This window comes from Tupaia chinensis, unplaced genomic scaffold (genome assembly GCF_000334495.1).
Source record: "Tupaia chinensis unplaced genomic scaffold, TupChi_1.0 Scaffold000146_1, whole genome shotgun sequence".
Lineage (NCBI taxonomy): Eukaryota > Metazoa > Chordata > Mammalia > Scandentia > Tupaiidae > Tupaia > Tupaia belangeri.
This window is the reverse complement of record NW_006159616.1, coordinates 13,647,197-13,658,938: the sequence shown is the minus strand read 5'-3', so window position 1 is coordinate 13,658,938 and position 11,742 is coordinate 13,647,197. Positions and strand designations below refer to the sequence as shown.

Here is an 11,742-nt window from a genome sequence, read left to right as displayed (position 1 = left end):
GAGGTGGGGGCGGGGAGAGGACGCAGGCGAGAGGAAATCGGCGGCGCGACGCCCGCGGCCTATTGGCTGCTGTGTCCGGAGCCAGAAACCCCGCCTCCTTGGCGGGGTCACGTGATCCCTTTCAAAGATGGCCGCCCTGTTGTTTTGATGAATAATACTTGCTGGGGCGAGGGGGTAAGAAGAGTAGGGGTGGAGGGGTAGGAGGATTTACTCTTCCAGCGAGAGCATCGCGAGTCCCATCCTCCCCCTCCCCCCTGCCCGGGCTCCAGCGTGGAGGCGGGGCGTGGCCGGCCTGCTTTGGGAGGGGAGGGGCTTCCCTCTACAGTGCTGGGCTCTGCTTGGGTTGCTCTGGGGTCGCCTTACCTCGGGGCATCCACTCTGCAGTGGAACAGTTCCCGCCAGGGGCAAAGGGTACGGAGGAGAGCAGGATCTGCTGGAGAAAGCGCAGCTGCCGCGCCGGCTCCACGAAGACAGCAGGCTCAGGGCACGAGACGAGCTGGATACCGCGCTGCCTAGTCTGGGGGTAACCTGGGAAGCAGAGGGTAGTAAGTGGCGCCTTAAGATAACCCTGTAGCAGCAACAGTGACGGCCAAAGAAGGCTGCTCAGGGCACAAGCATCTGTAGGAGTCTTTGGAGCGATTGGAGTGACCGAAGCCAAGGCAGTTCAGTGCCTCTCGTGTTCTTATTTTTTAACCTCTGACTATGCAATTCTGAAACCTCCCCCATTCGGGGGACTAGACAGCCCGATAGACACCTTCTACTCTCCTTCCCGCCTTGGTCTCGAGAACAGAAGGATCTCTCCCTAACGCCTTTCACCATTAAGAGGAAAGCGATGGAGGAGCTGAGCGCTGATGAGGTGAGGAGGTTGGGGGACACCTTGAGGGATTAGTTGGCAACTCTTTGGTGCTTGGACAGGGATGATATTGCGCCAGTAATGCCTGGCCTTTTGGCTTGGGGAAGAGTGGAGATGACATTTTCTGAGAATAAAATGACTCCCTGAGAGGGTCTCTGGTTTTATTCTTCTTTATTCTCTTGGCCTTCTTTCTGTAGTCGGAACTCCATTTGCTGCTTTTGGGGTTTTCTTTTAAGGTCTGAAGAAGAGGAAAACACCTTGAGATATTCATTCTTTTTTTTTTTTTTATAGAGTATGCAAGCAAGAAAGGCTAGATTTACATCGGGTTAGATTGTGTGTGTGTGTGTGTGTGTGTGTGTGTGTGTGTATTTGTTTTCAGGGATTTAAAGGATAATTTTGAATGGAATAAAAATTTACGGTAGATGTATGTTTTTGAAGGAAATCCTTCAAATCCCAAATATGTGTGGCTATTTCGTATAAATTGATTAAATATACCTTTGTGTTTGAGGGTGGCTTACAGACATTTTCCTTGGTATTTTACAAAATATGTATCTTCTGAACAGTTTACAGGATTCCAGTTAAATTCTAGTAATTTAGTAAACCACTAATGAGTTCTAGCATTCTTTCAGTCTTCCCTTGTTCTTGTCCCTTTCAAACTTGGGTTTTGATGTAGCAGAAACTGAACCAGAGGCAAATGGAAGCAAGTGACTTTGTAAAACTCTTCCCTGTTCTCATTTCTGAAAGGAATCATGCAGATCCTCTTCTTGATGTTTTAAAGATTGATTAATAAGATTTTTGTAAAAACAGTGGCAGTTAGGATTCAGGGAGCTTTCTGTGATTCTCCTGACTTTTCCCTGCTTTTTTTTACAAATTGGAAGCTTCCCTTTCAGGACCCCTGCTGGCGGTACCTTCTTCAAGCTGTTTATCTCCTGATTTCTTCCACTGGTTCTTAGAAACTTGCCTGCAGTAGTATGAAAGGAGTCCTCAATCAGTTTGGTTGTACTGTAAGACTTCCATGGTGCAGTTTTAGCTGCAGACTAGTCACCGTGTTTATTTATGGACTCATTCTCCAGGGTAGGGCATGCAAGTGGTGGGTTAAGGATCAGGTAGGAAAGGAAGCAAATCATTTTGTTGGCTGTGATTTTTGTTTGGAAAGTCAGGATTGCCTGTCCTGGGTTACTAACTTTGTGTTCCTAAACTATATCAGAAATGTAATCTTTTTAAAATAAAATTAATTAATTTGTTGGTTTCATGAGAGACAGCGAGAATACTGTGACTCTCTACAGAGTCTTGTCATGCTGCAGTCCCTGCTTCCTGGCTACATGCTTATGCCTGCCCTGTGTCTGAACTCCAGGCCTTCCCATATGGCTCCAGTATTGTGCAGCGACTGGGCCCAGAAATGTAATCTTAACTTTGAAGAATATTGAACAGTTTCATTCAGTTAAGTAGGAAATAGCCTTAGAGACACTTGTTTTTTTATATAATCTTTACAGTATCTCACCCTTACCCTCTTTTTCTTTAATGTTCTTTCTAATGGGTAATTTTTTTTAAGGCAAAGAGTCTGTGTTTGGGACCAGCAGTTAGCGTAATGGCTATGTCGCTGAACTCCCATGTAGCTGACCATGGTTCAAGTCCCTGACCCAGTGACTTAAACTCACTCCGGGCGCTTGTACGTGCGTGCCCAAGATCCGGAGAGGAGAATGGGGGAGAAGGGATTGCTGTGTGGGCATCCTCCCTGGGGGGTGATTTCTCCGTTTCTGTCTCTCTCTCTCTGTCTTTTTGGTGAGCGCACGAGCCCTATAGCAAAAACCTCTCAAAAAAAAAAAGTGTGTTTTTCCCGTCGTTTTTTACTCTCTGAAATGACTCTGTTACTTGATGATTTCTAAATAGTCCCTCATGTAGAAGCTTTTATGTACTCGAGTTTTCACCAAGAAGTTGTTTTCAAAGCAATAAATTGTACAGACCTGTTAAAGATACTGTATAATCTGAAATGTGTCTCTTCACTTTACCCAGTCCTTGAGGAAGGTGTAACTTTTGTGACCATATATGGAACACTTGTAATCTTTGTGGGAGAACTAGAAGAAACTTTTTTCAGGGTCAACAGAATATTAAAATAAACGTGAAAAATTTAATCCCTTAATACTAGATCAATATCAGATTATCTTTAGCAAATTAGTTACTCTGAATACAAAGGGACAATTTAATAACTGGTAATTTTACTCTCAGCAGAACCTTGAACAAGTAGTTTTCTGGGGAAAATTTCTTGAAAGTTTTTTTTTTTAATTTTTAAATTTTTATTCATTTATTTTTTTAGAGGTTTTTACTATAGGGTGCGTGCGCTCGCCAGACAGAGAGAGATAGACAGAAAGTGAGAAATCACCCCCCAGGGGGGGGATGGCCACACCGCAGTCCCTTCTCCATTCTCCTCTTGGGATCTTGGGCACTCACGGACACGTGCTTGGCGTGAGTTTCAAGCCACTGGGTCTGGGATACGAACTGCGGTCGACTATGTGGGAGTCCAGCGACATAGCCATTATACTAACTGCTGGTCCTGAAAGTTGTTTTTTTTTTTTTTTTTTAAACGGCTTTTGCTTTCTGCCATGTGTGCTTGCTGGAGAGATAGAAAGAGACAGTGAGAGGGAAAGTGAGTAAACACTCCCTGGGGGGGATGGCCATGCCACAATCCTCCAGCCACCTGCTAACCCCCTTTTCTTTTTAACCCAATTTCTTTAATTCTGGGGTCAGTGGGCAATTCTCAACAGAGCTATTTCCAAAACTTTTGTCTTTGTGTTGTTACTCCATTGGTGAAAACGTTCGTCACAGAAATGGCAGGTGACGTTGATGTCATTAGAAAATATTACATTTATATTACTGAAAATGCAGGGCTAAAACAGGCAAGGCAGTCATCTTTCTCTCTAATTTAGGAAATTAGGTAAGACAGAATTTCATATTTTAATAAAATGAAAATGTGTGAGAATTCAGTTTATAAAAAATAAAGGCTGGTTTAATGAGGCTATTGGCTTAGAAGATTCCATGTTATGGGCACTTTTTGGACCCTCTTACAGATCGCCTTGAGTTCTTAGGCTTTTTTTTTTCCTCTTGTGCTTTGTAAATAGCATACTTTAACTCCCTTGCTGTTTATTATTTATATGTTGCATTACAGTGTGTTCATTGCTGTATAGTAGATCCATGACTAAATTGATGCTCGTAAGGAACCTGCATTCCACGGCATCATTATCTGCGTGACGTTCATTGTGTAACCTCCTCGTGCTGTTTTTCTTATACTGAGCTGCTGCTGTGTGTGCCTAGGGCAGGTGTTTCAAACTGTTTTTCAATAGTGGTGACTAGATTGCATCGAAATGACTTGTGTGCGTGCTTGTGTGTGTTCTCCAAATCTTCTTTATGACCTAGTTCATGTGCAAGATGGCTGGCTGGGATTCAGGGTGTGGTCAAGATTTTAGAAGAATGTTCTAAAGTGTTAGAACACTCTTATGTGATCCTTCCCAAATGCAGAATATATGGCTTTGGACTTGGCGTTCTGTAAGTGGAAAAGGACTGACATTTATTAATAGCCTTAAAAGCCTACTCTGTGCCAGGCACTTTATAGCCCTTGTCTCTGATAAAACAGTGCTATCAGTAGGTACTACTTCCCTTATTTTATAGGTGAGGAAACTGAAATTTAGGGTAAGTAACTCGTCCCTAGTGACATGATTTAGAAGTGATGGTTGGAATTCAAATCCAGGGCTCCTTAACTCTAAAGCTATTTCACTACATTTTACTGCTTAGCAACTGGCCATAAATTCACCGCAGTGGCTATATAAATACCCTAGTAACATCTATCTAGTTTGCTTGGAATGCATAGTTATTCTGTAGAAGTGTTGTTTTGCAGAACTCATTCATGATGAGATTGGAACTAACTTTCACCCTCCCCAACCCCCAAAACCCCATCTCAAATTGTTCACCCAATAGCATTTAAAGAAATTAAAATTAATTGATGTGGGAGAGAGAAGGAAATCAAACAATTACCATGTAGTATCAAGTACTGTTGTTGAGGTATGTACAAGAAAAACAAGAACCTCTGGGCAGCAATGTTAGTGAAGACTAAGGAGTAGTTTGCTGCAATGTTAGTGAAGACTAAGGAGTAGTTTGCTGGGTGAAAAGCCCTGGGAGCTGCTGGGAGGCTTGAGGTGCTCAGGAAACATGAAGGAGAGTGCTTGAATTTTGCCTGGTGAGTAGCAAGCACAGGATCTTGGAGGGCTGTCAGAAATGTTTAAGAGTGTGAACTTTTTCTGTAAGATACTTTGAGGTTTTTTTGGTTTGTTTTTTTAAGAGAGATTTTTGCTATAGGGCGCATGTGCTCACCAGAGAGAGGCAGAAAGTGAGAACTGGGGGAATGGCCATGCCGCAGTCCCTTCTCCTTCAGGGATTTTGGGCACGCATGCACACATACCTGGCATGAATTTTAAGCCACCGTGTCTGTGACTCAAACTGCAGTCAACTACATGGGAGTCCAGTGATGTAACCATTATGCCATCTGCTGGTCCCACCATTGAAGGATTTTTAAGGAATTGAAAAAAAATTTTTTTTTTTTTTCTTTTAAGAGGGTGGATTGGAAGAAGGTAACTGCAGACTAGAAGGCAAATTAGGAGGTTGCTGTTACATCTAGGAGTGAGGCAGTGGAGTGGGAATTGGCAGGGGGAATGGAGAAAAACAGACAGAAGGACATCAGAAATACCAGGGATCTACAACTAGGTAGCCCGGTTCTAATGATCAGTTAGATGTTCAGGAGGTCACAGGAGGAGAAAAGAAAAAAAAGACTCCTGGATTTTTAGTTTAGTTGGGTAAGGAGTTCCAGATGAGAAGCAGATTTGGAGAAAGCAGGTGAACTTTGTTTTAGACCATGAAAAAGTTAAGTCAGCATGGAGCCCTGCCCCCAGCCTTTCTCTTCTAACATCACCTCTCTCCTTGTGAGGGGCCTGAGGACAGGGGCTCACTTCTTGCTCCCAGTAGATGTTACTTCTTAACTTTGTAACCACAGAGAGTAGGATGTAGCCTCCCAGGCCCCTTCTCCACTCCTTTTGTTCAGTTTAGATAAGAGACAGAGAATGATAGTAACGATATTAGCTAACATTTATTGAGCTTTTCTTCTTCTTTTTTCTGGAGAGATTTTTGCTATACGGCGTGTGCGCTCACCAGAAAGACAGAGAGAGACAGAGAACCAGAAACTGAGAACTCACTTCCCAGGGAGGATAGCCACGCTGTAGTCCCTTCTCTTCCATTCTCCTCTTGGTATTTTGGGGACTCATGCACATGGCCCGATGTCTTTTAAGCTGCCAGGTTCGGGACTCAAAACTGCAGTCAACTACATGGGAGTCCAGTGACATAGCCATTACGCTAACTGCTGGTCCCAGCTCTTTTTTTTTTTTTATAGATTTTTGCTGTAGGGGGTATGTACTTGCTGGAGAGACAGAGAACCAGAAACTGAGAACTCACTTCCCAGGGAGGATAGCCACGCTGTAGTCCCTTCTCTTCCATTCTCCTCTTGGTATTTTGGGGACTCATGCACATGGCCCGATGTCTTTTAAGCTGCCAGGTTCGGGACTCAAAACTGCAGTCAACTACATGGGAGTCCAGCAACGTAACCATTACGCCATGGTTACGTAATGGACTGGTTCCTTATTGAGCTCTTATTATCAGCCACATTTTACAGGTGAGAAAACCGAGGCTAAGAGAAATTAAGTGAGTTGCTGAAAGGCATACAACTAGTAAATTTTAGGACCTGATTTTTTTTTTTTTTAAGAGAGATTTTTGCTGTAGGGGATGTATTCTTGCTTGCCAGAAAGACAGAAAGTGAGAAATCACCTCTCCAGGGGGAATGGCCACGCTGTAATCCCTTCTCCATTCTTTTGGGATTTTGGGCATGCACGCATGTGCAGTTTTAAGCTGCTGGGTCCGGGATTCAAACTGCACTGGACTATATGGGAGTCCAGTGACATACCTACTACACTATCTGCTGCTCCCTCACAGCCTGAATTTTTTTTTTTTTTTGGAGAGGTTTTCGCTATAGGGCACGTGCGCTCGCCAGACAGACAGAGACAGAGAGACAGAAAGCGAGAAATCACCCCCCGGGGGGAATGGCCATGCCGCAATCCCTTCTCCACTCTCCTCTTGGGCACGTATGCACACGCACTCGGCGTGAGCACTCGGCGTGAGTTTAAGCCGCCAGGTCCGGGACGCGAACCGCGGTCGACTACCTGGGAGTCCAGCGACATAGCCATTACGCTAACTGCTGGTCCCCAACCTGAATTCTAATCCAGAGTCTGATTCCAGACTTCTCAGTCTCCTTCCTAAACCACTTCCAAACAGGTTAAACCCGAGCAAGTTGTTACATTTACAGCATTCCTCTTCCCTTTGAGATGGGAAGGGAAAGCCCCATTGGGCTTCTGTTCTCTGAGGATGGAATGTATCAAACAGCCCTCAACTCTTATGGGGAAGAAGGCAGGAAGACACTGCTCTAGGCAGGGTGCAAGGACTTGTATGTCTAGTGGAGATGTCTTCCTGTGAGCTGTTTATTCAGCCATGTTTACAGTCTGCCTCCCATGTGGGCCGTGCGTGGGTGGAGCTTCAGTCTAGTGGGAGGCAGCAGATAATAAATAAGCATATACACCTAAGATGTCACTTGGCGATAAGGGCTAAAAAAATTAAGTAGCCGGAAGGGATGAAAAGCAATGGGATATGTGGATAGGGTTAGGAGATAGGGTTTTATTTTTATGTATTTTTTTCTTTTTAAGTTTATTTACGCGAGAGAGATGGAGAGAGACACAGACACCTTTGACAGGGTCTTGTCATATCAAGATTCTTCCTCTGGCCAGGACCACAAGGGTGCCCATGGTCATGTTCAGGTCAACTTAACTTGATCAAACCCTAGACCTTCCCATATGCCTTTAGCATTGGGCCATGATGCCATACCGCCTGCACCACCACAGCTGGGCCTAGAAGGCAGCTTTTGAAATAAATCGAAGGGATGACAGGGAACTTTCTGGGGAAGAATGCTCATAGGTACAGGAAATAGCAGGTACCAAGGGCCTTCAGGTGGATGCATTCTTCTTTTTAAAAAATAAACTAGAGGGCATGTGCACTTGCCAAAGAGAGACAGAAAGGAAAAAAGAGAAACAGGGAGAAAGCACCTAAGTTGGCTGTGGTCATGCCACAATCCTTTTCTTCCATTTCTCTACGTTAACATTTATTGAGCTTGGAATTTTGGGCATGCACACATATGGGCCTGGTGTTTGTTTTTTGTTTTTTTTTTTTTGAGGTTTTTGCTACAGGGCGCGTGGGCTCACTAGAAAGACAGAAAGGGAAGGTTGATGGCCATGCCACAATCCCCTCTCCTTCATTCTCTTCTTGGGATCTTGGGCATGCACACACATATACGCCTGGCGTGAGTTTAAGTCACCAGGCCCGGGACTTGAACTGCAGTCGACTACATGGGAGTTCAGCAACATAGCCATTATGCTAACTGCTGGTCCCGGGCCTGGTGTTTTTTCAAGCTGCTGGGGCCAGGATTTGAACTGCATAGTCAACCATTTGGGATCTGGTTCCCTTAACCACCAAGCAGTGAGGCCAGCCTGTGGTGGATACATTCTTGACCTGACAGCAAGGAGGCTAAAAGTGGTTAGACCTTTTTAAAAAGGGGGCACAGTCATAAGGAATGCAGCCATTCATTCTTTAAAAATAAACTTACTGAATTCTCATGGCCACGCTCCAGTTAATCCCAAGATGCGTCTCCTCTCCATTTTTCTTTCATATTTTAATATCTTTGAAGTTGGGATGCTTCTTATAACGAATGGTGTAATCACTGTTGGCCAGGTGGCAGTTGGGACACTGTTGTCACTTCCTGTTTATGTGTGAACCTGGTTATACCTGTTCCTATTATCACCCCTCAGTTGGATGCTGCATGTGTTAAATTTAGTTGCCACTTTAAATGCCTTCCAAAATTACACTTTGATTCAGCAGTGAGAGCAAATACTACTTTGTATGCAGAGAGGACTGGAAACAGCAGTGCCGTGTCAGTCTGATATTACTAAAGAACGTGTTTGCTGTTGGAGGAATGGCAGCAATTCCCCATTTTATTGCAGAGCCACAGCCATGCACATTAGGGAACTTTAGAGAGACGGAAATCTATAAGTCTATGAAGCTGTGGCATATTTTGTAACTGAACATACAGTTAGGAGAATATCCTTTCTCGGGGCTGGCAGATGGCGTGGTGGTTAAGGGCACTGGACTCCCACATGACCAACCGAGGTTCAAGTCCCAGACCTGGTGACTTGCTTTCTCACTTTCCATTTCTCTCTTTCTCTCTCTCTCTCTCTCTGGTCAAATTAAAATAAAGAAAATAAAGTAAATTAAAAAAATAAAGAAAGGAGAATATCCTTTCTCACCCCGACATGTAATTCAAGGTCAGAGACAAGCCACATTCCTCAGAAAGAAGTTTCAAAATAACAGGAGTTTGATTACTACTTAGTCCTGGTCTATTTTTTTCTTTAAAGAATTAATTAATTAATTAATTAATTTTAATTTGACCAGAGAGGGACAGAGTGAGAGAGAAAGAGAAAGTGAAGGCAAGCCGCCAGGTCCAGGACTCGACCCTCGGTTGGCCATTTTGTTGTGTGTGTATGTGTTACAAGTTTTTTTGCTATAGGGCCCATGTGTTCACTGGAGAGAGAGAAAGAGAGAGAGAGAGAGGGAGAGAGATATCACCCAAGGGGGATGGCCACTTTGCAATTCCTTCTCTTCCATTCTCTCTTATTTTGGGCATGTGGCCAGAGTGCTTTTCAAACTGCTGTGTCTAGGACTCAAACTATGCAGTTGGACATGTGGAATCTAGCTGCCTTTATTTTTTAAGGATTATTTTAAAAATTAAATTAAATTTATTTATTTTAATTTGACCACAGAGGGACAGAGAGAGAGAAAATGAGAAAGCAAGCCACCAGGTCCGGGCATCGAGCTATGGTTGACCAAGTGGGAATCCAATGTCCCTAATCACCATGCCACCTGCTGGACCCTGGAATCTAGCTGACTTAACCACCAAGCCTCTTGGCTAGCGTGTGTGTGCGTGGTGTGTGTTTTAAAGAATTATCTTATTTAACTTTATTATTTTATTTTAATTTGACCAGAGAGGTACAGAGAGAGAGTGAGAAAGCAAGCCACCAGGTCCGGAACTTGAACCGTGGTCGGTGACCTGGGAGTGCAGCTCCCTTAACCACCATGCCATTTACCTGCCCTGTGTGTGTGTGGTTGTTTGTGTGTGTGTGGTCGGTGACCTGGGAGTACAGCTACCTTAACCACCACGCCATCTGCCTGCCCCGTGTGTGTGTGTGTGTGTGTGTGTGTGTGTGTGTGTTTAACTTTTGCTATAGAGTGTGTGTACTTACCAGAGAGAGACAGAGAGACAGTGAGGAATCACTCCTGGGGTGTGTGTGGGGGGTGCTGCAGTCCATTCTCTTCCGTTCTCCTCTTGGGATTTTGGGCACACATGCACAAGTGCTGGCATGTTTCTCAAGCTGCAGTGTCTGTGATTCAAACCGTGTGATAACCTTGGCTGTGTGGGAGCCAGTGGTTTAACTACCACACCATATGCTGGTCCCTCCTTGTTGTAGTTTAATGGGCAGTTTTTTATGGGGGGAGGGGAGAGGTTTTTGCTATAGGGCGCGTGCGCTCACCATAAAGACAGAGAGAGACAGAGAGACAGAAAGGGAGAAATCACCCCCCAGGGGGATGGCCACGCCACAATCCCTTCTCCTCTATTCTCCTCCCGGGATCTTAGGCATGCATGCATACGCACCTGGCGTAAGTTTAAGCCACCAGGTCCGGAACTCGAACTGCGGTCGACTATATGGGAGCCCAGTGACATAGCCATTACGCCAACTGCTTGTCCTGGGCAGTTTTTTTTTTTTTTTTTCCCCTTGTTGGTGCAACATATAATGGTAGAGCTTACAATTTGTGACAACCTGTATTTAATGAAATACTGTATATGCCTGGTTTTAGGTCATGAAGATATATCAATGAATAAAACAGGAATTTCTGTCCTCGTGGGGCTTACATTCTGGTTTATGTTTTAAAAGAATCATACTGGCTGCTGCGAAGAGCACAGGTAAAGGGCAGAGAGTGCAAGTGGGGAGAGGTTAGGAGGCCATTGCAGGAGTTCTAGTGAGGGATGATGTGGGGCTCACCAAGTAGTGCTAGTGGTGGGAGGTAAGAAAGATCAGACACTAGATGGCCAGATATTTTGTGGGTATAGCCGATAGGTTTGGGTGATGGATGGGTTGGTTGTGGGGTGTGAAAGCGTGGAATTGAACATGGCCAGAAAGCCATGTTGGTTGACGTTCATAACAGAGACATGAAATAGCAGCTGCTTAAGCCAGACAGATAACTTGTTTCTCTCTAAATAGAAGCCTGGGTAGGAGGCTAGGACTGGAATGGCAGCACTGTGCTCACGGGCCCAGGCGCCGCCTGTCTCCTACCAGCTCCCCTGACATGTGGCTTCCGTCTTCTGGTCTGTGTGAGTCTGTATTCCAGCTAGAGCACAGGAGGTGGGAAGGGGCGGTCGTGCACCTCCTTTCTCATGGCGCAGCCTGGACGTTGTGTGCGTAGTTCCTGCTCTGCTCTCAGTGCCAAGAACCCAAGTCACACGGAGACAGCTAGTTGTTGGGAAGGCTGAGAAATACAGTTTTTACTGGGTGTCCATATATGGAGCTAAAAGTTGTTTTATATATTATTGGGCTGTCGGGAAATTCATGACACGTGTTTGTATAGAGAAACTGAAAAGTACGGCACGACTTTACCAACAACCTAACAGTAAGAGAACGGACAGTGCCTTTCTTTCCAAA

The 11,742-nt window shown here is 44.7% G+C and overlaps 1 protein-coding gene across 1 annotated transcript in view; it reads left to right on the top strand.

The window, feature by feature from the left end:
- Positions 1-88: 88 nt before the first annotated feature.
- UBE4B (ubiquitination factor E4B) overlaps positions 89-11,742 on the top strand; it is a 174,417-nt gene continuing 162,763 nt past the window's right edge. The window contains exons 1-2 of the mRNA XM_027770642.1: positions 89-174; positions 791-856. Coding sequence (XP_027626443.1) covers positions 148-174; positions 791-856 — 93 coding nt within the window. The 5' untranslated portion in view covers positions 89-147. The remainder of the gene's footprint in view (positions 175-790; positions 857-11,742) is intronic.